Below are 27,814 nucleotides of genomic sequence, written 5' to 3' on the forward strand. Positions count from 1 at the left end.
AATGCCGGCAATAAAATGAAAGTGATCACCCGTGCTTCCGAGGTCACGTATAGCGTAGTGACGTCAGTGCGTAGCTCAACCCTGACATGTTTCATCACACGTGACGTTTTCAAAGGGATATTTTCTTGGCACACTTTGGGCCCTTTAGTACCAATTGAGCATTGTTTACATGCCACGGTCTACCTGAGTATTGTTGCTGACCATGTCCTTCCCTTTATGACTACAGTGTGCCCATCTTCTGCTTCTACTTCCAGCAGGATAATGCACCATGTCACATAGCTCAAATCATCTTAAACTGGTTTCTTGAACATAACAATGAGTTCACTGCACTCCGATGGCCTTCACAGTCACCAGATCTCAGGCCAATAGAACACCTTTGGGATGTGGTGGAACGAGAGATTTGGATCATGGATGTGCAGCCGACAAATCTGCAGCAACTGCGTAATGCTATCATGTCAATATGGACCAAAACCTCTGAGGAATGTTTCTAACACCTTGTTGAATCTATGCTACGAATAATTAAGGCAGTTCTGAAGGCAAAGGGGGGTCCAACCCAGCACAAGCAAGGTGTACCTAATACAGTGGCCGGTGAGTGTATATGGACACTGAGCAGTTTTGATAAGACAGTGGGGGGGGAGATTTACTAAAACTGGTACACAGAATCTGGTGCAACTACGCATAGTAACCAGTCAGCTTCTTCAGCTTGTTAAATTAAGCTTTGGCAATAAAACCTAGAAGCTGATTGGATACTATGCATGGCTACACCAGTTTTAGTAAATCTTCCCAAGTATGTTTACATAAAACCCCATTATCTTTTAGATTCAAGCGAAAGAAAGAAAGATATGAATTTATATTAATCAGATGTGCCATATGTGATTTTCTCTACAGTAGCATTCAGACTGGGCGAGGTAGGGCTAATACTAGGGGCCAAACAGGCTCTTCTACAGCGCACATGGGAACAATTGCCAGTAGAAAACAGTAGTGCCCTAAATTAGGTTGCCCTTCTACTTTGGAGGGAAAGAACCTGGCTGTGCTGCTTGGTCGGGGTGCAAAGGAACATCTTGTCCTTTGTATTGACTTTCTAGGGATGTTAGTGCCATGCATAGTTTTGATAGTCCTGGTCTTGTCCACATACTTTTTTCATATGCTGAAGAGACAATTTTTTTGTGCACAAACCCGCGCTTGTTTATTCAGGGCAAAGAATTTGAGTAAATCCCCCAAAACCAAGCAGCACATAATAAGCATTCATTTGCACCCTGCTGCTCTGGTCAGGTATGGAGGAGCACAAGATTAACTCCATGTGACAGTGCTAAGCCAATCACTAAGCAAACGTGGGGAGGATCTATAGCCCCATGTAAGCTACGACTTGAACAACAACCCATTGTGCAGGATGGGTCTCTTGCTCCTGGCAACAGAATTGCATACCCCCCAACTTTTTGAGATGGGACACCTATCAGCACAAGTATGCAAGCATAGGCCCCTTAAAAGGAGAATTGTACAAGAAAACAAGATTGGTTAAACCCACAAGTGCTTTTTTTTACCACTAATATTCCTTTATATTGGCTTGTGAAATTTACAAATGCAGCAATTTAGAAATCAGATGAAAGGTTTAGCACTGGAAAACACTTTTTGATAGATAAATAGTGAATTTTATATACAACTATATAGAGCAGACCAAAATGAGGGATAAATAAGGAGGGAAGAGGGACAGAGGGACATTGCTCCAAATCAGGGAGTCCCTCGAAATCAGGGACAGCTGGGAGCGATGAGAATGGAGTAGCAGAGGAGTAAGGGAAAGTTAAGCATGTACTGTTGGGAAGGAAGCAAACCTGTTGCTTTCTCCTGCATGGGTATAGCACAGGATCATGTTTATTTTATACTCAACTTCCACTTTAAACAACCATTCAGACAAAGGGACAAGAAAACAAATCAGCCATAGATAAAAAATATGACTTGACCACCAAGCATAGCCCATTAACTAGTTTTTATAACAAAATTCAAATATATTCAAACTCACATATATGTACATTAGCATTGACGATTTTCAATCTTTACATATGTCCATTTCAGTTCCTTTCCCATGTTGTTAATATCGTTTTTCGAAATCCGCATTGTAAAGAAATGAAAGATCATCGAAGTGGTGAATCTTAAAAGGTCAATTAGAAATGTATTGATATCCAAGTACGATATGTCTACGAAAATATATGGGTCAGTATGTACTGTAGTGCTTTCAAAACCAATTACGTAGTATACTTGTCCAGTTTGCACATGCTATGTAAACAGTTATCCAAGTAAATCCCTGTGAAACAACTTCTTGTGAAGGTGGGATAAATGTTTTAGAATAATACTGTTGCAGTACTGTCCAGTCTGTAAGTTAGAAGCATGTTTAAAGTTTTTCATTGGCCGTTACATGCATGTTCCAGGCTATTCCGGAATTTCAACCCTGTTTCTAAGCTTCAGGTCAACAAACATGGTACGCTGGTTTTGCAGATAACTTAGAAATTTGTCCCACAGGTATCCGGTTTAAGGCACAGGAGACAAGAATATATTGAACAGTACTGCAAAAACCACAAAAGCTAAGTAGGCAGCAATGCAGATCCAGAATCTGGGGTCTTTTATCAGGTTTTTATCAAAAGAACTAAATACTGTATAACCAATGGACATTCCAGCCAGACCTCCAGCAAAGTGAGCCACAAATGACACCTAGGATTGAAAGACAGGTAGAATACGTGGTAAGGCATAAATAAGCAAAATCTAATATGAATTACAGAAAAGTAAAAACAAATATACACAAACATGTAGATGACAAATTGCCCTCCATTTCATCAGCGTGCGCAGGCGGGGAAAGCCATCCCCGTCAGGAGAAGACCGTGTTTATAGCTAGCGGCTATAGCAGCCACTCGCGATAATTGGAAGCAAATCTGGCAGGCTGGTTGATCGATCAACTTGGTACATCCAGGCTGCCCATTAATGGCTGAAACCTTGGCCAGTTTTGCAGGAGCCAGCCGAGATTTGAACCATGTATGGCCAGCCTATGTTTGCCATTGCCCCATGTAAATGTTTACATGTACAAATGTTTAGCATCCTTAAAAAAGTAATCTATTGTTTATACAGTGCTCAGCATAAACGAGTACACCCCTTTTGAAAAGTAAGATTTTAATCAATATTTCAATGAACACAAAAACAATTTCCAAAAATTTTACTAAACTGATTTTTTTTTTAGAACATTTGTGTAGCACCCTGGAGTTTAGTCAGGGTTGCTCCTCACAAATTTACTTGCCAGGAGTCGTTATACTGGTTGACTGTTAGAGATCTGTTAATTTCTCCCTAAGTTTGCCCTTGTTGCACTTTTCTCTTCTACCACAAGGTGGCCAGGTACTTGGTGATGCTAGATATGAGAAGGGTTGTGTGTCAAGCTAAGGACCGAGCAAGCCTATGTGGGTGAAGCTTGAGAGGTATCTGGAGTGCCAAGCTAGGGACCGACGCTTGAGGAAGATACCACCATGAAGATGGAGCTCAAAAGGATTCAGTGATAGTGAATCAGTGGGTCTAGTGAGAGACCGGAAGCTCAGTGAGTTGAAGAACTATAAGGAGAGATTGTAGTGGAAGATAAAGGAACTGTTAAACTTCAAGTTAGGAACTGTTAAAGACTGTTGCCATAGGAGACAGCATTCCTGCACATGTAGATGTGGCATCTTCCTGGATGCCTTTCACTGCATGACTGTCCTCCTATTGAAGTCTCGGAGTATGCCAAATGATCTTGCAACTACCTAAGGGTGTCCTGGCCCTAACCCTCTCTCCCCAAAAAAAAGAATTGTTAAAAGGAAATAAACTCTCTTTTGCATTCAAGAAGTGTCTGGTGCCCGATGACTTTCACCATCCTTGCATCCCACTACATAGAGAAGGATGTCAGCTATCTCTGGCCCTGGAGGTCCTCATTATACCAAAGGAGGCCTGGGACCTTGTTATATTTGTTTAGGTCATTACATGAAAGTAAGGTTAATAACATAACTTAGATCACAAAATCCTCAGTTTTACTGAAATTAGTTGATGCAAAAATGAATACATCCCAAAACAAAAACTATTACATCTAATATTTTGTATGACCTCCATGATTTGTTAGGACAGCACCAAGTCTTCTAGGCATGAAATAAACAAGTTAGAGACATATTGCAACATCTATCTTGTTCCATTCTTCAAGAACGACCTCTTTTAGTGCCTGGATGCTGGATGGAGAGTGATGCTCAACTTGTCTCTTCAAAAATCCCCATAGGTGTTTGATTGGATTCAGATCAGGAGACATACTTGGCCACTGATTCTTTAACCCTGTTCTTCTTCAGAAATGCAACAGTCAGGGCCAGATTAAGAGCCTCATGTGCTTGGTGCTGAGGACTTTGGTGGACCTTTTACTTGGCACCCTTCTGCTTTCCAAGAGCCCGTGCTGGCATGCGCCCAAACTCAAAAGAGCACAACCACACAGGCAAAGGACTTTTTGATTTGCCAAGTTTCTGTAAGGGCCTTGCATCGGCATGCACTCTGAGCTGAAAGAGTGCAGCTGCGCAGGCCTAACACTATGGAAGCCCCAGACTTCTGTAAGAGCCCTGCATTGGCGTGCCCCAGGCTTCTGTTAGGACTCCTGCTCATGCAGTGCTCATTATCAATCCCACCACCCTGCCAAGGCGGTGCACGTGGAATGCAGGGCCCGTTAGGAGAGATCTCTTCCCGTTGGCCCATTGCTTTCCATGGGCAGTCTGTCCTTTTTCGGTGGCTGGGCCTATATTAAAGTAGGGGCCTGGAGCTGCAGCTCCAATAGCCCCTACGTTAATCCAGCACTGGCAACAGTGGCCTTAGATGTGTGTTTTGGATCATAGTCATGTTGGTAGCATCTTCTTTCAATATAGAGCAGTACATCTGTGAATTCATGATACCATTAATGAACTTCACCTTTCTTGTGCAATAAGATTATTTTCTTTCTCAGACCTTCTGACATTTTGTCTTCCATGTGGTGCCATTGATGACAGCATGAAATGGGAAGGGGTTTTCTTTGTTAAGTAATGCTCTTTTATAATCAAATGTCTGCTGGACACATGTTTAATGAATGATTAGACTCACCTGTAGTTGAATTCTTGTTAATTAGGATTTTATTGTCTAAAACTTAGCTTTGCTCCTAAAACTTTCATTGGGGTGTATTCATTTTTGCATGGTCTTGAATGAATTTGTTAGGAAAAATACTTTTTTTTTGTGTGTGCAAATAAACAAATCTTGGTTGTAATCAATTGCCCGCATTTGTGCGAGTATTTTGTAATATAGTGTCTCATAGAAAATGTTGACTCTGAAAGGGAAGTAAAGGTTTTCTGACAAATCTGTTGGGGTGTACTCATTTTAGAGGACTGATGACCTACAGTTATCCATGGAAATGAGATGACCATTTGTATTTTCAGCTAGTTAGGTTTGTCGATACCAAGCTCTCTCAGCCACAAACATGATGATCAGCCAAGCATTTTTATTTGCACATTCTAAAGCGGAGAGTGGCCAGATCATGCATGCACATCTAACTTTCCTTAGATGTCATATATCGCCCTATGTGTTCATCCATATCTTTCACCCAGCATGGTGCCCACAATCTTTACCACATGGATACCATTCTGAAAAGCTTGATCAAGTTGAAGTGTAGTACAGCAACACAGCTTTTCCAAGAGCAACAAAACTTAATTTAGAATATCAAAAAATATGATTGGTTACCTAGGGCAAAACCTTCCCTTTATCTATCAATTTACAAAATTACAAGAAGACCAACTTACCCTTGGCCCAGCAACTTTAGAGATATATCTTCTAAATAAAGCAAATCCTACATCTGTTCCAACTGTAACAGAAATAAACATTTAAACTTTTTTTGTGTATGCACAGATTACCACAATTAAAAAATAAAAAAAGAACACAATTAGTCCACAAAGTAGAAAGCTGAAACTCAAAGACATCTAAGGTATGGAGTCTTTTTACACTTATTTATGTGGGAGGAAGCATAGAGGGAGGCCTGCTAAAGAGTTTTTAGTTAAAAGAGATGTATGGGGTTTTTTTTTGTTTTTTTTTAGAATCATACTTGCTTATGTGGATGCAGCATCTGTCCCCCAGCGCCTCTAACACTGAGAACCAAGCAATCGAACACCGCTGATCACTGGCTTCTCACAGGTCCGTGAGCAGAGAGCTGCTAACTGTCAGCCACTGGCTCTCTGATCTGCCCTCCTGCGCTTACTGGAGCACTGGGCTGTGGATGGGGCGGAAGTGGCAGGCTCAGCCTCTTAGCGGCTCGCTGAGAGGCTGAGCTGGGTGCCAGTCCAGGCATGCAGGGCCGTCTTTAATATTGATTGGACCCTGGGCAAAAATTTTCTTGGGCCCCCCCCATGCAATTTCTACCTGCTCTGAGACATACAATAGCAGCTAGACTTAAAATAAATTTACTGTATCAGATCAGGCAGCAATTGCGATTGGTTGCCAGTGGTTATAGCATAGCATTACTGCTTAATGACTGGTTGCTAAAGGTTACAGCACACATTACGGCTCACTGATTAGTTGCTAGAGGTTACAGCAAATGATTTCTGCTTGTTAATTGGTTGCTAGAAATTACTGTATAGTAATACTGCTCACTGATTGGTTGCTAGAAGTTACAGTACATCATCTCCTCACTGCAAGGGAGCATGATACACATATGAATGCCATCTTTATTTACAGATCAATGCAGCCAGTCGCAGCTATTTATTAGTAATGCTGCCGCTATTTACATATGAATGTCGTTTATTTACATGTAAACACGGGGTCTGCAGGTGAGTCATCTGTACACAACAATAGGGCACAGCTGGGCAGAATTAGTACCATCATTTCACACTGAGATATCGGGACACAGCAAAGGACTAAAACTTCAAGGGACAAGGGAATTTAAACTGGAATAGTTGGCAAGTATGAGGCAGCTGCTTTGAGCCCCACAACAATGACAGGGCCCAGGGCAGCTGCCCCTTTTGCCCTGCCTTAAACATGGCCCGGCAGGCATGTGGGCAGATCCCGACTCCATTGTCGAGATCTTGCCCAAGCCTGGGCCGGCTCTGTGATGTTAGCCAACAGAACGAACTGCACTCCTGTGATCCACAGAAGAAATACAGCTAAATTTAGCTTTGGCTGTACTTCTCCTTTAAGGTGCACATATTCTTTAACACTTTCAGTGCTAGATTGCCTAACTTTTGAGGCAATTTTTTTTTAACTGTATTTATAGTTAAAATTTTTCTTTAGTTTTGGATACAGTGGGAAAGTATTAGAACTCCTTTTCTGGTTTTACTGCCATCTAAGGCTTTGTTGGAGAGATTCTTTCAATTCCTGTTTGGTAAATGGATGTCCCCAGGATAAAAAGGGGGGGTGTATAATGGAGCCCAACATAGCAGTAAACCTAGCAGGGATTCTAACCAGTGCTAGCTGGTGCTCAAATTTTTTTTTTTTTGGGGGGGGGGGAGGGGGGCGCAAACAAACTGAAAAATACTGAAAAAAAAACATCAATTGCAGCCACTTTGCCCATCAAATGCAGCCACTGTGCTCAAATGTATTTGCCATCCCCGCCGATCCTCCTCGTTGCAGCCTCACAGCAGATCCTCTGCTCACACCATCCGAGCAGCAGAGGCTGCCTTCGCTCCCTCCCCGGTCACATGGGGCTCCGGCTGGGGTATCTCAGTATCTTCTTAGCCAGCCCATCTCTGCCGATGTCAACCTCAGACCCCTCTGGGTACGGCAAGGTGGTGGAGCACCAAAAGAACAGCAACCCCCCAAGCCTCAGCCTGACTGTCCTCCCCTTGCCCGGTACCAACACCGACCTCCGCTACCAATAGCACACAGCAGTGAGCCGAGAAACCGGAAGTGGTGCCGTAAAAAGCACCACCGTCCGTCCTCCGGTCCTGGCCAATAAAAAGATAGGAAAGGCCTGGCCAGACAAATGACAGTGGACATGGGCAAATCGGATTCCCAGCCTGCAATCAGCTGACTGCAGGCTAGTAAGCTTCCCACAGACCGCCGCATGTCCGGCACCTAGTCACTCTTAAAGCGCCCCTATGATTCTAACCTTTTCCTGTTCTCTTCAGAGCTAAAAAAGTCTTGGGTACAGCTAAGATTTAACTTATGTTGCTCTTGATACATTGCCAATTGAATCCCTTAAAGAGGAGCCATCGTTAGAATTTTTATTTTACATTTCTTAGCCTATGGGACAAAGTACATGTAGTACCGTGTCCCATGTTTCTAAGTGCTTTCTAACCCTAGTTATGAGTACTCACCTGCGGCTCTCCTCCTGCCATGGCTGATCTGACAACAGCTGTGAAGGAGATACCTCATTCATAGTTGCAGTTTGTCTCAGGTGTGATCACTTTCCCAAGACTAGGAACGACAAGAGGAATGCAGAGCCTGGCAAGTCCGCTCTCTCTCCCTCTGCTTTCTTCTTACCATTGCTTAATTCAGAAAAGTGTTCCCAGCCAAGACAAGTTGCAGCTAGGAATCCTTCAAAGCTTTTTCATATCAATCATGACAGGAGGAGAGGAGGAGCAGGTTGGTTCTCATAACTAGGGTTAAAAAGCACTTAGAAACATGGTACAAAGTACTACATATACGTTTTCTTATAGGGGACAAAATTGTAAAATAAAAAGAAAAAAACAGATCTTCTTTATTTCTAGGAAAAAAAGAAAAAAATATAATCAATCTCTATACTATCAATATCTTTGATACAGTGTCAAAAAGTATGTACAACAGCAAATACTGTATACTAATGGCACTTTCAAACGGGCTTTCAAGTATTCAGGCGAGCTTGATCGGAAGCTCCATGAGCATCTATGGGCAGGCGGATGTAAATACGCTACCTTCTACCTCCGAAATTCATCCAGGTTCATAAAAACTTGGAAAAGGCTGCATCCTTTTCTGTTTTTTATGGAACTGAACATGATGCATCAGATTAAATGGACATACATCTCGTAAGATCCAGCCACCCATAGAACCATCATGGGCCCACCCCTGTCCACTGTTAAAATACAGACACAATTTGAATGGGCACGGGTGTAAAAATCTGTCATCTGTCCTGTGCAGCTCCGATTCAACAGGGGATTTGCTCATGAATCCCCTGCAGAATGGAGTGGACGAAGCTTATGTGAAAGGGCCCTAAGACTACATGATTTTCTGTTTGTATATGACAGAAGGCTTCCCTGACAGCAATTTAGATATGTATGTAATCCTACTGAGCCCTGCCAGCAAACCATAAGGCTGCCTAGCAAGCAGCTACATCTTCAGGAATCACAGATTCCTTATTTAATGTTAAATGTCAATTCATTTAATGTATTAAATCAGGATAATAACAGAAAAGAAAGATGTTAAGTGCAAACACGCTGTACCTGTATAGTATACACACACAGTATGTATGGATCTGCATCCAATTACAACTTCCATAATCAGGTTTCATTATTTTGTTGTTTAATATTTTTAAGTAGACATCAATCTATGCACTTTTATGTACATGAGATAACAGTAATAATAGTAAATATTAAGATTGTATGCCAATGGCTTAGACAACATACGATTAGGCAAAAATCAACAAATTAAAATGCTGATGATAGAAAAAAAGATTCCATAAAATGTTATAAGGATTGTGATTCTTACCTATTATTACAATGACAAGAATTCTAAAAATTCCAAACAATGGTACCATGTCTTTGAAATTCTGCAGAGAGAGGTAAAGTGGATTATAACAAATGTACAGACTACTCATAACCCCAACAATGCAGTAATGATTAAAAGTTAACTTCTAACTTAAAACGGTGTTCCGCCCAAAAAATAAAAAATTTAAAGCCAGCAGCTACACATACTGTAACTGCTGGCTTTTAACAATAGGACACTTACCTGTCCTGGAGTCCAGTGATGCCGGCACCGCAGCTGATGTTTCCATCAGCCGTCGGGTGCTGCTGCCGCCATTGCGGGTTAGGGTACCCGGCAGTGTAGTCTTACAGCTTCACGCCAGGAACCCTACTGCGTGAGGCCCCCGCTCCTCTCCCCTACTGGCTAGGCGACAGGGAGAGAAGGAGAGAGCCCCGCGGTGACATCTCGGGCCGTGGCCTGGACTCCCGGGAACAGGATACCTGTCAAAGACTGACCCCCCTTCCCCCTGAAAGTGGCAATTGTGGCAGGGGAGGAAGGAGGAGACAAATGAGCAGAAGTTCCACTTTTGGGTCATATTTTAGTAATCTCAATTGTTTTAGTTTTAGTCATATTTTAGTAGACTAATATGTTTTAGTCAACAAAATTAACACTGCCATATAGTACCCTAGCCTGTCTGTATACTATCCTAGCCGGTCCATATACTACGCTAGCCGGTCCGTATAGTACCCTAGCCTGGCCGTATAGTACCCTAGCCTGGCCGTATACATAGTTACATAGTAAGGGGGTGGAGTCAGGGGTGGAGCCAACGGGGGCAGCAAAACTAGGTTTTGCCTAGGGTGTCAAAAATCCTTGCACCAGTCCTGACCCTGGAGGAGCTGCAGAGATCCACAGCTCAGGTGGGAGAATCTGTCCATAGGACAACTATTAATTGTGCACTCCACAAATCTGACCTTTATGGAAGAGTGGCAAGAAGAAAGCCAAAAGAAGTCCCATTTGCAGTTTGCAAGAAGCCATTTGGGGGGCACAGCAAACACGTGGAATCTAGTCAAATGAGACTAAAAATTTAACTTTTTGGCCTAAAAGCAAAGCACTATGTGTGGCGGAAAACTAATACTGCACATTACCCTGAACACACCATCCCCACTGTGAAACAGTGGTGGCAGAATCAGGTTGTGAGGATGCTTTTCTTGAGCAGGGACAGGAAAGCTGGTCAGATTTGATGGGCAGAGGGATGGAGCCAAAACAGGGCAATCCTAGAAGAAACCCTATTAGAGTCTTCAAAAGAATTGAGACTGGGGCGGCGGTTCACCTTCCAGTAGGACAACGACCCTAAACATACAGCCAGATCTACAATGGAATAGTTTAGATCAAAGCATATGTATGTGTTAGAATGGCACAGTCAAAGTCCCGACCTAAATCCAATTGAGAATCTGTGGCAAAATCTGACAGAGCTTGAGCTATTTTACAAAGAAGAATGGGCAAAAATTTCACTCTCTAGATGTACAAAACTGGTAGAGACATCCCCAAAAAGACTTGCAGCTGTAATTGCAGCAAAAAGGGGGTTCTAAAAAGTGGAGGGGGGCTAAATACAAATGCACCCTACATTTTTCAGATAGTTATTTATAAACAATTTTGAAAAACATTTATCATTCTACTTCCACTTCACAGTTACGATCCACTTTGTGTTGGTCTGTCACATAAAATTCCAATAAAATACCAATAAAAAGTTCAGGATTAAAAAAAAAACAATCATACTCTCCTGGGTGGATGCAGCATCAGTCAGATGCTGTATATGTCCCCTGCCACCTCTAATACAGAGAACTGAGATATTAAAAACCACTGATCGCTCAGTTTCCGGGTCTGCTCTGAGCAGAGAGCTGGTGACTGTCAGTCAACTGGCTCTGTGCTCTGCCCTTCAAGCACTCCCTGGGTGCAGGGAGTGGGAACAGCTGGGACAGGATCTTAGGGGCACTCTGAGGGGCTGAGCCAGCTGCTGGTCCTAGCATCTGTATGGAATCCAACATTTAAAGCGGTAGTAAACCCGCATTTTTTTTTTTTTTTTTTTTAAACCTGCAAAGCAAAAGGCATAATGAGCTAGTATGCACCGCATACTAGCTCATTATGAAATACTTACCTTAGAACGAGGCCCCGACATCTCGCCCGATCCACGCCGAGGAAGCCGACATGCTCCCTCGGCGTCTCTTCCGGGTATCGCGGCTCCGGCGCTGTGACATCAGTGGCCGGAGCCGCGATATCGTCACTCCCGCGCATGCGCGCGGGAGATTTAAATCCGGCCGGACGAGCGCTGCCGGATTTTCGCGGAGAGAACCCCCTTGTGCGCATGCGCCGCTGCAGTCAGCGGCGCATACCGAGGGGAATATCTCCTAAACCGTACAGGTTTAGGAGATATTTTTTTTACCTACAGGTAAGCCTTATTATAGGCTTTCCTGTAGGTAAAAGTTAAAAAAGTGGGTTTACTTCCACTTTAAGTCAGTATCCCTCCAGAGCCTGGACTGGCTGAGTGACATCAACCGATAGCAGACTTTAGCCTGCTGTTGGCTGAACTAAGTGAACTCCTGTAACCCATCGGAGAAGTAGGGCCAAAAGAGCTTTGGCTCTACTTCTCCGTTAACACAGCAACTCTCAACTGTCATTTTAAAGAACTAAACCCTCCTAGCCTTTTTTAGCTAAGGAAGCTGCCATCTTAGCCTCTGTTTGATCTTCCACTGTTATGGTGCTGCACATGTGATCAGTCATGACACCAGCCATTTGATGGTTTGGCAGTTTAACCACTTAACAACTGCCCATTGCCGATTAACGGCTTCAGGGCGGTTGTTTAACTCTGAGAGGCCGTTAATTAACGGCATCCCAGAATTCAGAATCCAGCTCTCGCGCGCCCCCTGGGGCGCGCACACGAGATCATCCGTGACCACCGGGTCCAATGGACCCGGCGCATCACGGATCACGGTAAACGGCCGCTCATCGCGCCCGTTTACCACGTGATCGCTCCGTCAAATGACGGAGTGATCACTTGTAAACAAACCGGTGTCATGTTATGACGCCGGTTCCTCCCTCCCCCTCTCTGTACCGATCAGTAGAGCGGAGGGGAAAGAGATCGGTGTTAGCAGCGCTGTGGGCTGCATCTGCAGTGCCCACATCGCTGCTCACCGAATTTAACCCCTTCAATTCCCTGCCAATACTCTGCAATACCCTGCCATTACTCTGCAGTACCCCCCATTACTCTGCAATACCCTGCCATTACTCTGCAGTACCCCCCATTACTCTGCAATACCCTGCCATTACTCTGCAGTACCCCCCATTACTCTGCAATACCCTGCCATTACTCTGCAGTACCCCCCATTACTCTGCAATACCCTGCCATTACTCTGCAGTACCCCCCATTACTCTGCAGTACCCTGCCATTACTCTGCAGTACCCCGCCATTACTCTGCAGTACCCCGCCATTACTCTGCAGTACCCCCCCATACTCTGCAGTACCCCCCCATACTCTGCAGTACCCTGCCATTACTCTGCAATACCCCCAATACTCTGCAATACCCCCCAATACTCTGCAATACCCCCCAATACTCTGCAATACCCCCCAATACCCCACCAATACCCCGCCAATACCCCGCCATAAATTGCCATACCCAGCCATACTCGATGATACCCTGCAATACCCAGCCATAGACGCCCCCCCACCCCTCACCACCCTCCGGTGCTTCTACCAACTCGCCAGTACGATCAAAGCCAGAATCTTTTTATTTTTTATTTTTTTTTTTATTTCAGGCTTCCCAGCCTAGAGGTGAGATGTGGGGTCATATTGACCCCCAGATTTCACTGTAAAGAGGACCTGTCACCCCATATTCCTATTACAAGGGATGTTTACATTCCTTGTAATAGGAATAAAAGTGATCAAAAATTTATTTTTGGGGAAAAAAAATGTCAAACTAAAATAAATAAAGTAAAATGAACAATAAAAAAAAAAAAAATTTAAAGCGCCCCTGTCCCCATGTGCTCGCATGCAGAAGCGAACGCATACGTAAGCCCCGCCCACATATGAAAACGGTGTTCAAACCACACATGTGAGGTATCGCCACGAACGTTAGAGCGAGAGCAATAATTCTAGCCCTAGACCTCCTCTGCAACTCAAAACATGTAACCAGTAAAAAAAATTTAAAGCGTCGCCTATGGGGATTTTTTAACCACTTGCTGACCGCCGCACGACGATGTACGTCCTATTTTTGAAGAGGGTAACGGCAGCAGCTGCTGCCACAATCGAGATATCCATCTCTTCAGGCGGCGGTCGGCTGTACGATAACAGTGGTCTCTGCGGCGGATTCGCCGCGAGATCACCGCTATCGGCGGCGGGAGAGGTGCCACCCCCCCTCCCGCCGCCCTCCCGCACCTTCTGCCGCTTACCGGAGCCGTCGGTAGCGGCGGAGGCGATCGGGTCCTTTCGTCTGCTGGGCATAGAGACAAGTGAGGCTAAGATGGCCCCCACTCGTCTCTATACCATAGGAGGGCGGAAGCGACGTCAAAACGTCACTTCCGCCCATACCTCTTAAAGGTATATTTTTTTTAGATGTCAGATTTTCTTCTTTTTTTTTTTCTTTTTTTTTGCATTTTAGCCCAAAAAGGAGATCTGAGGACTTTTTGACCCCAGATCTCATATTTAAGAGGACCTGTCATGCTTTTTTCTATTACAAGGGATGTTTACATTCCTTGTAATAGGAATAAAAGTGATCCATTTTTTTTTTTTCTTAAAACAGTGTAAAAATAAATAAAATCAATTAAAATAAATAAGAAAAAAAAAAAATTTTTAAAAACACCCCGTCACGACGAGCTTGCGCACAGAAGCGAGCGCATACGTGAGTAGCGCCCGCATATGAAAACGGTGGTCAAACCACACATAGAGTAGAGCGAGAGCAATAATTCTAGCCCTAGACCTCCTCTGTAACGCAAAAAATGCAACCTGTAGAATTTTTTAAATGTCGCTTATGGAGATTTTTGAGGCTAAAAGTTTGACGCCATTCCACGAGCGGGCGCAATTTTGAAGCGTGACATGTTGGGTATCAATTTACTCGGCGTACCATTATCTTTCACAATATAAAAAAAATTGGGCTAAATTTACTGTTGTCTTATTTTTTTATTCAAAAAAGTGCATTTTTTCCAAAAAAAGTGTGCTTGTAAGACCGCTGCGCAAATACGGTGTGAAAAAAAGTATTTCAATGACCGCCATTTTATTCTCTAGGGTGTTAGAAAAAAAACAATATAAAATGTTTGGGAGTAATTTTCTAGCAAAAAAAACTGTTTTAAACATGTAAATACCAAGTCTGAAAAAGAGGCCTGGTCCTTAAGTGGTTAAGTAGTGACGTTTGGCGCCATTCCACGGGCATGTGCAATTTTGAAGAGTGACATGTTCGATATCTATTTACTCAGCATAACTTCATCTTTCACTTTATGCAAAAATTGGGCTAACTTTACTGTTTTTTTTAAGCACAAAACAGTTTTTTCCCCCAAAAAACGCGTTCGAAAAATTGCTGTGCAAATACCATGTAAGATAAAAATTTGCAACGACCACCATTGTATTCTCCAGGGTCTTTGCTAAAAAAAAATATATAATGTTTTGGGGTTCTCTTTAATTTTCTAGCAAATAAATGATGATTTTTACATGTAGGAGAGAAATGTCAGAATTGTCCTGGGTGCTCCAGAACGCCTGATGGCGCTCCCTGCATGTTGGGCCTCTGTATGTGGCCACACTGTGTAAAAGTCTCACACATGTGGTATCGCCTTACTCGGGAGTAATAGCAGAATGTGTTTTGGGGTGTAATTTGTGGTATGCATATGCTGTGTGTGAGAAATAACCTGATAATATGACAATTTTGTAAAAAAGAATAATAATAAAAAAAAATCTTCATTTTGCAAAGAATTGTGGGAAAAAAATGACAACTTCAAAAAATTCATCATGCCTCTTACTAAATACATTGGAATGTCTTCTTTCCAAAAAGGGGTCATTTGGGGGGTATTTGTACTTTTCTGGCATGTTAGGGTCTCAAGAATTGAAATAGGTCGTCAGTACTTCAGGTGTGATCAATTTTCAGATATTGGCACCATAGCTTGTGGACTCTATAACTTTCACAAAGACCAAAAAATATCCACCAATTTGTACTTATTTTTACCAAAGATATGTAGTAGTATAAATTTTGGCCAAAATTTATGAAGAAAAAATTACTAATCTGCTAAATTTTATAACAGAAACGAAGAAAAATTCATTTTTTCGCAGAATTTTCGGTCTTTTTTCTTTTATAGCACAAAAAATAAAAAACTGAGAGGTGATTAAATACCACCAAAAGAAAGCTCTATTTGTGTGAAAAAAAGGACAAAAATGTCATATAGGTCCAGTGTTGCATGACTGAGTAATTGTCATTCAAAATGTGAGAGCACCAAAAGCTGAAAATTGGTCTGGTTATTAAGGGTGTTTAAGTGCCCAGTGGTCAAGTGGTTAAGAGCAAAAGAAAAAGAAAATGGAAAATTCCTATCAAAATACTTACTGTAATTTTCCTTTCCTGATGGACTCCATGGCAGCAACGTGTGGGTTAAGTCCCGCCTCCACTACCCTATAGGACACTACTCCCATAAATCTTTGCTCCCTGCCCCTGGCCGTGTTCGGTAACTAGCCTACTCCAGCCATTTGGGAGGGAACTCCTGCTGCCATGGAGTCCATCAGGAAAGGAAAATTACGGTAAGTATTTTGATAGGAAATTTTCCATTTTCCTGACAGACTCCATGGCAGCAACGTGTGGGAAATAACTCGCCAAACACACCCGGGTGGGCAAAATGCTGAACAAAAGATTTATTTAACACTGTCGGCCGACAGGACTTTCAAACCAAAATCAACAGAGGATAAAGATGCTGGCTCAACACAATAGTGAGACATGAAGGTATGAATTGAAGACCAGGAGGCCACTCTGCAGATTACATCAGGCGCAACATGACGCGAAGCCGCCCATGAGGTTGAGAGACTTCTGGTAGAGTGAGCTGTAACCGCCTCAGGAGGAGCCAAGCCCTTCTCTCTATAAGCCCATTGGATTGCCTGGACCACCCAAGCAGCGATGGATCTAACAGAGGCCTTGGCGCCTCTATTTTTCCCGTTAAATAGCACGAAGAGGAAGTCAGATTGACGAAAAGAAGCTGTAACATCCAGATATTGTTTTAGAGTAACTCCCAAATCGAGTGGATGTGGATCCTGACTTCCAGCAGAATTGAATGTAGGAAGAGTGATTTCCTGGTTTTCATGGAAAACAGAGGTAACCTTGGGATTTGTCCCCAACATCGGAATTAGGACTACCCTATCTGGAAAGAAGGTGAGAAAAGGTTCCTTTGCGCCTAGAGACTGAATTTCGGAGATTCTCTTCGCCGAAGTTATGGCTACCAGAAAAGAGGTTTTAAGGGTTAATTCTCTGATTGAGAGCGTTTTGTCAAGTTGAGAGAAGAAATCTAGAACCAATGGAAGGTCCCATTTGGGAAATCTAGGCTTCCTTTGTGGCCTAAGCCTGACTGCTCCTTTGAAGAATTGTTGGACCAAGGGATGATTGGCCCATGCGACTCCAGAGAAAGCTGAAATTGCTGAAACCTGGACCCGGAGAGAACTAACTGAAAGGGAGATATCCAATCCTGATTGTAAAAAACTTAGAACGTCCCGGACTGTCAGGGTATTACAGGAACTGGACCTTGAAGACAAGTGATCTGCAAACTTCGCCCAAATTCTCTCATATACCCGGTTAGTACTACTTCTTCGTGCACTAAGAAGAGTGGGAATGACTTCTTCAGGGCAGCCTAAAGCCTTCAACCGTCCCCTTTCAAAAACCAAGCCTTTAGGCGCAGGTGATCCGGGCAAGGATGTAATCTCGACCCTTGAGACAGAAGGTCTGGTCTGGATGGTAAAGGAATTGAATCCCTGACACTGAGGAGCATCAGAAGCGGAAACCAGGGTCTGTTGGGCCAATAAGGGATTATGGCTATCACTTCTGCTGTCTCTGACCTGAGTCTCCTCAGGAACTGGTGAATGATAGGAGTTGGAGGAAAGGCATAGGCCTTGTGGAACCACCATTTCTCTGTCAAGGCATCCACCCCGTAGGCTTGAGGATCCCTGTACCTTGAATAATACTTCTCCAGTTTTTTGTTGCAGGGAGAGGCAAACAGGTCGACTTCTGGGGAGAGCCCCATTGTCAGGATCCAGTTGAACACTTCTTCGTGAAGAGACCACTCGTTGTTGTCCAGAAGTATCCGGGAAAGAAAGTCTGCCTGAACATTCTGAATCCCTGGGACATAGGATGCTGTCAGATCCTTCAGGTTCCTCTGAGCCCAGGTCATGATCGGATAAACTTCGGGTACCCCCTTGCCTTCTTATGTACGCTACTGCTGTGGTATTGTCTAGCCTGAGTGAGACCGAGGCTCCTGAAATCAGATGCCGAAAGGCTAGCAGAGCTTGAAAGGCTGCCCTTAACTCCAGGATGTTTGACACCGTCCCTCTGGAGGGGAGAATCCAGGTGCCCTGAGCCACTTCCGCCAGACAGTGGGCGCCCCAACCTCTGTTGCTGGCATCCGTTGTTATGGTGACCCATGAGATGGGGAGAATGGAATGGCAGTTGCAGAGTTTCCCGTTGGAGCCACCACGGAAGGGAATTCCTCATGGATAAGGTGATCCGAATCAGCTGGGTTTTGCTGCCTGACCATTGATGAAGGAAACCCTTCTGAAAGGGCCTCATCCTCCACTGTGCCCACCTCACCATCGGAATTGTCGCTACCATAGTGCCTATAATTTTCAGGCACTGGAGAGCCTGGAGATGAGAGGCAGAGAGGGCTGGACGGATTCTGTCCCTGACCACTGACAACTTCTCTTCTGGTAATGAGATGGTGCCTCTGACAGTGCCCCTAAGAACACCAGCCGCTGAGATGGGACCAGCTGGCTCTTCTCCAAGTTCAAGATCCACCCAAACTCCTGTAGGGTGGAGATGACCTGCTTTCTGTGTACCAGAAGTTGATCCTTGTCTTGAGCCAACAACAGAAGGTCGTCTAGGTAGTGATGTAGACAAATCCCTTTGGTTCTCAGAAGAGCTACCACTGCCAACAGTACTTTTGAAAATACACGAGGAGAAGTTGATAGCCCGAAGGGAAGGCATGTAAATTGAAAATGGCTTTCGCCCACGGAGAAGCGGAGATACTGCTGGTAATTTTCTGCAACTGGGACGTGAAAATAGGCGTCCTTGAGGTCTATGGAGACCATCCAGTCCCCTGCTTGAACAGATTGTTGAATTGTGGATAATGACTCCATCTTGAATTTTTCTTTTTTAATAAAACTGTTCAAGTGAGTTAGATCTATGACCGGCCTCCAGGCCCCGCTCTTTTTCTGGACCATAAACAAAGGAGAGTAGATTCCCATGCCTCGCTGAATGACTGGAACATGGATAATGGCGCCTTGAGCCAACAAAGATTCCACGTAGGCTAGAAGAATTTGCCTTTTTTCGACTGAAGCCAGAAGAGAGGTGGGGACCCATCTGAGCCTGGGAGATTCCTTGAAGGTCCAAACATGACCTGATGAGACAGTCTTGATGGTCCAGAAGTCTTAGATCGAGGCCGCCCAGACATGGCGAAAGTGGAAAAGACGAGCCCCCACCTGCCCTGTCCTGTCTGAGCGGGCCCAACCTCTAAAACCTCAGGATTTAGTCAGTTCCCTCTCTCCCTTTAAATCACTTTTTGTAGATTTTTTAAAAGAGGATTGTCTTGATTTCCAGGACCTGGAAAATTCACGGCCCGGTCTGTAACTGCGAACTTCCCTGGCTCGTTCCTGGTACTATCTCTTTGGAAAAGACCTTCTCTGGGCTTGCAAACGCCGGTCCTGGGGGAGGAACCCCGACTTACCACCAGTGGCTCGGGTAATAGCCTCATCCAACTTATTGCCGAAAAGGGAGGACCCTTCAAAGGGGATACGGCACCATACTTGTTTCGAGGCTGGGTCCGCCAGCCAAGGGCGGAGCCAAAGAGCCCGTTTAGCCGTAACAGAAGAAAGCATCACCCGAGCCACCAGGCGTATGATGTCGATAGAGGCCCAAGAAAGGCGGAGGCCAGCCTAAGTTCTTGGATAGGCGAGCTCTTAGCCGTATCTTCAGAGATATTTCTAAGTGTCTCATCTACACTATCTGTCCATATCTCCATTGCTTTGGACATAGCGGCCAGGGCTAGTGCTGGCTTACAGGCCATTCCTGCTGTGAGATACACTCTCTTCAAATCATCATCAATCCGTCTGTCCAGAACGTCCTTAAAAGACACAGTATCCTCTAAGGGAAGTGTGACATGTTTCACCAGCCTCATGACTGCTGCGTCTACCAATGGCGCTGACTCCAAATGCTTCACCTCTTCTTCATTGAAAGGATAGAGTTTCGAAACCTTTGATAGCATGGAATTTTTCTTCTCCACCTTGCCCCATTCATCTGTGATAATCTCACCTAGCTCAGAGATAAAAGGAAAATTAATCCGTTCCTTCTTTAATTGCTTAAAGAATTTTCTCTGTTTGGAAGGAGCAGCCACAGAATCTTCCCAGTTCAGTGTCTCTCTAACAGCTCTGACCAGAGGAGGAAGTAGAGCGAAATCAAAACCCACACAGGGATCACTTTCATCAGAGTCACTGTCAGATATGGCAGCTGAGGGGTGGCTATGCGCAGAGGATTCCCAAGTATCCTGCAGCTGAGTCTCCCTTCCTGGAGAAAGTGGCGGCTCTGCCGGGGGAACATAGGACTGGCCCTCAATATTTCTGAGGGACTCCTTAACAACTTTTTCCACCAGGGTTTTAAGTTGTTGATCCGCGTCACCCCTTTCATTGGAAGCCTTGGCGTAGCAAGGATCGCATAAAGATTTTCCTGCCGGTACAAGAGCTCTGCACCCCCAACAGGCACTAGCTGAGTGACTAGATTGAGTCCTCGAGGAGTGCGATCGTTCCTCACTACGGTGTCCTGAACTTGAGGAGGAACCATAATGTTTTGATTTGGAAGAGAAGTGCCGGTGATGCGACTTGGAGGAGTCGCTCCCTCTATGAGAGCTGCGATGCTGTTCTGACCTGGAAGGGCTGAAACAGGAACAAGACAAGAAACCACAAGAGACAAGACATCAGGACAGAGCTAACAGATAAATACCCCTCCCCCACCAGACCTTCAGGTGATCATTAGAAATACCTTTTATGAGAGGGCTGGCCACAAACAGGCGGTAAAGAACCCATGTCCTCAGCGATATCCATACGCGCTGAAAAGATGACAAGGGATCAGTGCAAGGGACAGGGAAGGGATAGCCACCCTGTCCCAGAATGCCACTTACCAGTAGATGCAACACAGAGGCAGGGGGAAGTCACCGCAACAGCCCGCAAGCATTCCCAAAGCTTGCAGACTAATTCCCCGTTTAAATAGCCCGCCCCTGTGATGTCACCGCCGTGCCTGTGCGCATGCGCGAAATCGCTGCAATTTGCCGCTATCGCGCATGCGCGAAACCAAGCCTCGATCTCAACCGCGTTCGCGCATGCGCAGTACGGCCGAGAACGCAAACCCGGAAGTAGAACGGCGGCTGGAACGCGGAAGAACCAGCCGCCATGCCTGCACATACAAACAATACAGAAAAAACGAAGACAGATAAAAGATACAAAAACTGTTGCCATAATGAACTTATAGAACCTCTCACCACTCCCACCACGATCGATCACTCGGCCGAAGGTAAGGTAAGATGACACCGGACTTTCCAGGGGGCAAAACAGGTCACCTGCTAATAGCTGGCTATCCGACCAATGCGCAGCCTGCCTGCCAGTGGCCAGGACATGGGCTTTTTCACAGCGCCTCTTCCACTGCCCACTCCATACCCCGCTAATAGCTAGGGCTTAGCGGAGTAATGCGACTTTCCAGACCCAGAGTCGCAGACCGGCCGACCTCGATCGTGGGGATGATAAATCTTCAGGTAGAAAGACCACCTCTGGGTCCTTCGGAGGAGGACAAAAAAAGAACACGGCCAGGGGCAGGGAGCAAAGATTTATGGGAGTAGTGTCCTATAGGGTAGTGGAGGCAGGACTTAACCCACACGTTGCTGCCATGGAGTCTGTCAGGAAAGTGACATATAACATTCACAGCATGCCTTAATTGTAGCTGTTTTGTTTTTTTAAACTTAAATTGATTGGTTTAGTTCAGCTTTAATACTATTATCGGTTCTACCATTGCTAGCAAGATCGGTAGCTACACTATTCGCTATTATGATCTACTTTGATATATAACTAATCATACTGTATATCTCATTGTTAAAACAAAAAATGGGATAACATTTACTTTTCTGCACATTATAACTCTTAACAGCAAACACTCCCAATGAAATTAAGTGCATTTCATACTAAAGTCTTATTAAATGTCAAGACACTCACAACTATGACATTCATGAAATAGCCACCAATTAAGGCATAGACTCCTCCAGAGGCACCAACCAGAGCCAGGTATGGATCAAAGATAGAGCTGGCTAAGGATCCTGAAAATGAGAAGAAAACAACGTATTTATATTAATGGGTGCCGAATATTTCTAGCAGCTTTAGAGTAAAAGGGTTGGGTGGAACAGTAGGTTTCACTGTTTACATTTTTCCTGCACTGTTCAGTGTATAAAGGTTGTTGAATGTGATAATAAATGACCTGCATACCTGTTTTGCAGAGCCATACTATGAAAAGGAATGTAGATGTATTAACTGTGGCTTTAATGAACAAGAATAGACTTAAAATAGAACAATTATTTATTACATATAAAAACATATAATTACAGAAATCAGAACACAAAGAAAAAAAAGGGAGGCAGGAAGGTCGATACAGGATTACTTGGATTACTGGTTATGGAAATTGCTCACAGATTTATGCAATCCTCTACCAGTTTCACGATCAGAGGACCGCTTTTTCAGGAGTATAAATCTATAAGGTAAATAATATAAATGAAATTCTATACAAACAGTAATAATAACAAGAGTACATCTATATTCAAAATAAATCAAGAAAATAAAGTGTAAAATACATACAGCGGAAACCGAGTACAGTTGCATACCAGTGAGTCCATGGCCAGGGGCGCACTTCAGTCACCACAGGATCCCCCCCGCGGCAAATGCCATCATCATCAACTGAGAAAGATCATTCTCAAGATCCGCCATATTGGACTACATCATTGGCTTGATTCCAATGGCAGTTAGGTTTTTGGTCCTTGAGGTGGTCCATCAGAGTCCAAAAGGGGGTGATTGAGATAGGATCATTTTACAAAGAGAAACAATGTGGATTGAATGTCTTAATGCCACTATTCCCCCAGGTTTAAACAAAATGATTTCTCATAAACCCTTTCTATGAGGTTTCCCCTCTCTCCATACCTTCTTTTTCCTTCCCTTCGTCCCACCTCCTCCCTCTCTCCCTCTTCCAAACCCCCCCTTTACGCTTGATTGGTGTAATCGTTGCACCCCTGCCTTAGCCTCTCCTGTTGGTGCATTGTTCAACAGAGGTCCCATTGTTGAATTACAATTTATAATTCTCGCTTTTTCCTTTTTTATTTAAATCCTATGTGTTATGAATTTTATGTGGTAATGTTTTTTTTATCATGCCATTTTCATTAGGACTGATCTATATCATATTTATTATGAATCAGAGTTCTGCTTCTGCCTCAAGGTCCCCTGGCCTTGCCCACTCTGTCATTTTTTTCCCCCAACACTGGCGGACAGGTGACTCCCCTGGTGGGGGCATCTCCATCTCTGGCAGGCCGCCCTGCACTTGCATCTCTGTGGTTTTGGGCTCCCTGCCCATTTGACACACACGATGCGCGCTTGCATGTCAGATTGGTTTCATGCACGCGCAGTGCGGGGAGCCAGACCCGGTGACGTCACACACCACCTCACGCCGGCATTTGGCGTCTTCCGGATTGGGGAGCTCTATATCCTTAGACCTAATTGACTGGATTGTCACCTTTGTGGATGGATAGTGCAGGAAATCGGCATCAATCCACCTTGATGCTATACAGCATGTTAATCTACCTGCCCCTGCTATATGGGATAGTTGTTTCAACCCTCTCCCCCCACCCCCACCCCCCTCCTTGGAGCTGTAGTATCATAATTACACTCTATAATGTGATATAATAGGTACGTTTCTTACCACTGTTTACTCTTCATATCTTCAATACCTTGTGGCCTGATACCCACTGGTTTCCCCTACTTTCCCCCTCCCCCCCCCCCGCTTCTTCTTTCCCTTTCCCCCCCCCTCTCTTTTTCCTCCCCCTTTCTTTCCGTCTGCCCCTCCCCCCGCCCCCCTTCTCCATTACTAACCTCTGCTTTCCTCCATTTCCTTTCCCTACCCCTTTTCCTTCTTTTCACCCCCTTTTCTTCCCCCCCCCCCTCTTTCTCCCCCCCTTTTCCTCACTCTATTTCAACCTTACCAGGCCTGTTATCAATGCAATATATATATATATATATATATATATATATATATATATACACCCAGATATATCACTATCCTCATAAATCCCCCATGTCTGCCGCCGGGGGAGTGATCCTGTGGTGACTGAATTGTGCCCCTGGCCGTGAACTTACCAGTTATCAACTGTACTTGGTTTCTGCTGTATGTATTTTATACTTGGTTTTCTTGATTTATTTTGAATATAGATGTACTCCTGTTACTATTACTGTTTGCATAGAATTTCATTTAGAAAAAGGAGAACAGTTGGAACTTTATATGAGGCGGTGACCTGGTAAAGTCAATTGTCTCTATTCCTATCTATATGTCAAAAAAAGAGGGGAAAGGGGATTGGGACTTTGAATAAAGCACATAGGAATAAAGAATTCAGTTGTATAAATGAACATACAAACGCATAATCATGAGTATGTGTATATCAAATACAATTATACACTTCATATAAATGTGTATCTATACATACTATGTAGACGGGTTGCCACATGATTATAAAACAATATAAAAAATTATACATACTGACAGATATCAATTGAATCACATGGACATGGCATATAATAGCTTTATGCATCTAGTGGATTGAGCCACTCTTCAGGAGCATGCGCGTGAGTTCACTAAAATATAATAAAAGGAGATGCTGTATGGTCTGATCCTACCCAAGGAAAAAAGAAAAAACATAAAAAATAAAATAAGACCAAGAATAAAAACCCACTCTCTACCATACTTATAAGGTTGACTTATAATAAAAGTGTGGCACTGTAGATCGGGGACCCCCAAAGGGGGGGGGGGGCATCTCCAACGAGGAGCTGAGGTGGTGCGAGTGGCCTGCTGTCCAGCAAGAAAATCATCCAGGGGAGACAGATTTCAAGAAGTTGAATTAGTCAGAGTGATCATAAGTGCTGAGACCATCAATGAAGGACTTCTGAAAAAAAAATATATATATGTATATATATATTTTTTATATAATTATAGTATGACACGTGCGAAGTGTGCTGTGCTCTGTAAAAAATAGGGGAATTGAAGTACTAAAAAGTATTGGTGGTAGCCAAGGTGTAAGAAGTGAAAAGTGATGAGGGTATAAACGTATCACCAGAATATTATTTACCTTATAGATTTATCCTCCTGAAGAAGCTGTCCTCGGATCGTGAAACTGGTAGAGGGTTGTATAAACCTGTGAGCAATTTCCATAACCAGTAATCCACTTGGAAGTCTACAAGTACCTGTATACTGTATCGACCTTCCTCCCCCTGCCTTTTTTCTTTTATGTTTTTATATGTAATATAATATTTGTTCTATTTTAAGTCTATTTAAGTCTATTTCTAAGCCCTCCTGTACCTTTTGTATTGTACTGTAATTGTGTTGTCCCCCCTATACATTGTAAAGCGCTACGTAAACTGTTGGCGCTATATAAATCGTTAATAATTAAAAATAATAATATTTTTGTTCATTGGTACAGAGATAGTCCATGTTTCCTTGTGGATGAAGGAAGACAGCTTCAGCAACTGTCCCTATTTCCTTCTCCTTTTGCATACAATAAGTTTTGCATGATGATACCTTAATTTTTGCTATTTATTAGGTTTTAATCTCAAGGCAAACTCACATTATTTTAAACAACTAGTAAAAGGTAGGGAGGGGGTAGCAGCAGGAAATATGCCACCTATGGCACAGTATACAGAGACATGCACTCTATCTGTTTTTGTATCCCAACTTACAGTTGGCTTATTACCTCCAGTTTCATTATCTACAAACTGAAGGTGCTGGTTTTTGAATTCGGTGCTTTTACACAGTGGTACTATTAAGAAGAACTACATAAATCTGCCCCACATGCCAGTAAAGTTACCAACATGGGCAGCAAGAATTTTTGAATCAGGTGTAGGTTATTTTAGAGGACCCTACTGGCAGAAAAATAATGCAAATGCTTTGTTGACTTTCACCCATGAAGTAAGAAGCTTAACATTAAGGAAGTTCTATCTTCAGTGGTACTGACCTCCGAGGACTCCTGCAAGGTACACCAATGCAATCCGATGTCCTTTATGAACTAGCTCCAATGGGATGCCAAGAAGAAGCTGAAGAACCAGGTTACCAATGATGTGCTGTACACTGTGGATAGGAAACAGTCATGCCATATCAATGTAACTAAAGAAGACTGAAAGTATTGTTGATTTTAGGAAAAGAAAGACAACAGATGAAACATTTCTGTACCATTCACATTGTGATTGTGGAAAATGTTATTGAATCTTTCCAATAGCAGTTGGTCCTTTCAGAAAGGGTTATGCCATTGCGTCTGCTGAGTGCATGGACAAGAATCCCTGTAGGATACAATCATGGATGTCTATATAGAGGTTAATGGGTGACATCAACCATATACATACCTCCCAACTTTTGAACTTCAGAATGAGGGACAACCAACAGAGGAAGTGAATTGCAAAATGTGGGTGTGGCCAAACTCTTAACAGAGTTAAAGAGTGAAAGGAGTGTGGTTAAACAAAACCTGGGCTTCCTTGTACCTATAAAGGGGTCAACAGGGCAGGGCCCAGGGGTCACTATGGCAGAGAAGAAGGGTAACAAGGGCAGAGGACAGGGATCAGCAGGATGGAGGACAGGGGGTCAGTATGGAAGGTCACAGGGGTCAGCAGCACAGAGGACAGGAGTCAGTAGGACAAGGTACAGGGGTCAGCAGGACGGAGGACAGGAGTCAGTAGTGAAGGGTACAGTGGTCAGCAGGACAGGGGACAGGAGTCAGTAGAGAAGGGTACAGGGGTCAGCAGGATGGAGGACAGGAGTCAGTAGGGAAGGGCACAGGAGGTCAAATCCCCCCTCCAATCCCCAATTCTTCATATTAACCAAGAATACCCACCCCCCAATTAACTTTCCTGTGCAAATGGCCCCCACCCTCCACAAACCTCTCCCTCACATGTCATGCCAGAGCTCCTTCATACAGCACATGACACTGGTCAGATCCATAGATCGCATTGTACACTGTATGATTACCGTTCCCCCAACCACATTTTCTGCTGCTAGAAGATGAGCAGCTTTTGGAGGACACATGGGACACTAATCATACAGTGTAAAGTCCAATCTATGGGTCCGGTGTCACCTGCCACATGGAGGATTGCTGGAATGACAAAAGAGGGAGAGCACAGCTGCTGTCACTTCTCTCAGCAGGCAGGTACACTATCCATGGGGGGGTGGCAATCTAGGGGGAGGGCACTGGTGAAATCTGGGGGGAGGGCACTGGTGAAATCTGGGAAAAGGGCACAGGTGAAATCTGGGAGGGGACAGCCCAACCAGCCACCCCCATAGATTCAGGCATGACATGACTCTTTCTCCTCATGTCTGCATCACAGCCGAGGAGGAGCTGCAAGCCACTCTGCCATGAACTGTATGTATACATCCCAATCCATACAGCTGCTGCTCTGCTCCTCACCTGTACACTGATGGGCAGCGCCATTGATCTCCTCACTCCTGGTGCTCACACTTTGGCTCTCTCAACACCTTACTGACAGTCCTGGTCAGCGGCACACAGCATACTCGGGAGTTGAGACAGCAGAAGCGGGACCAATTCTGCACCCCTCTGGATGTTGCACTGGGGGCCACCACCCTCCATACTCCACGGGAGGAGCAGCAAGCCGCTCTGC

General features: G+C 44.1%; 1 protein-coding gene across 3 annotated transcripts in view; it reads right to left on the reverse strand.

The window, feature by feature from the left end:
* Positions 1 to 1,969: 1,969 nt before the first annotated feature.
* RHBDL2 (rhomboid like 2) overlaps positions 1,970 to 27,814 on the reverse strand; it is a 45,475-nt gene continuing 19,630 nt past the window's right edge. For all 3 annotated transcript variants that reach the window (XM_077481829.1, XM_077481828.1, XM_077481830.1), the window contains 5 exons: positions 26,164 to 26,276; positions 22,121 to 22,221; positions 9,673 to 9,733; positions 5,802 to 5,863; positions 1,970 to 2,703 (listed from right to left, as the gene is read on the reverse strand). In XM_077481829.1, the coding sequence (XP_077337955.1) occupies positions 2,524 to 2,703; positions 5,802 to 5,863; positions 9,673 to 9,733; positions 22,121 to 22,221; positions 26,164 to 26,276 (517 nt within the window). In that variant the 3' untranslated portion in view covers positions 1,970 to 2,523. The remainder of the gene's footprint in view (positions 2,704 to 5,801; positions 5,864 to 9,672; positions 9,734 to 22,120; positions 22,222 to 26,163; positions 26,277 to 27,814) is intronic.

Source organism: Lithobates pipiens, unplaced genomic scaffold, assembly GCF_037356315.1.
Source record: "Lithobates pipiens isolate NorthernLeopardFrog02 unplaced genomic scaffold, aLitPip1_a1.2 Scaffold_16, whole genome shotgun sequence".
Classification (NCBI taxonomy): domain Eukaryota; kingdom Metazoa; phylum Chordata; class Amphibia; order Anura; family Ranidae; genus Lithobates; species Lithobates pipiens.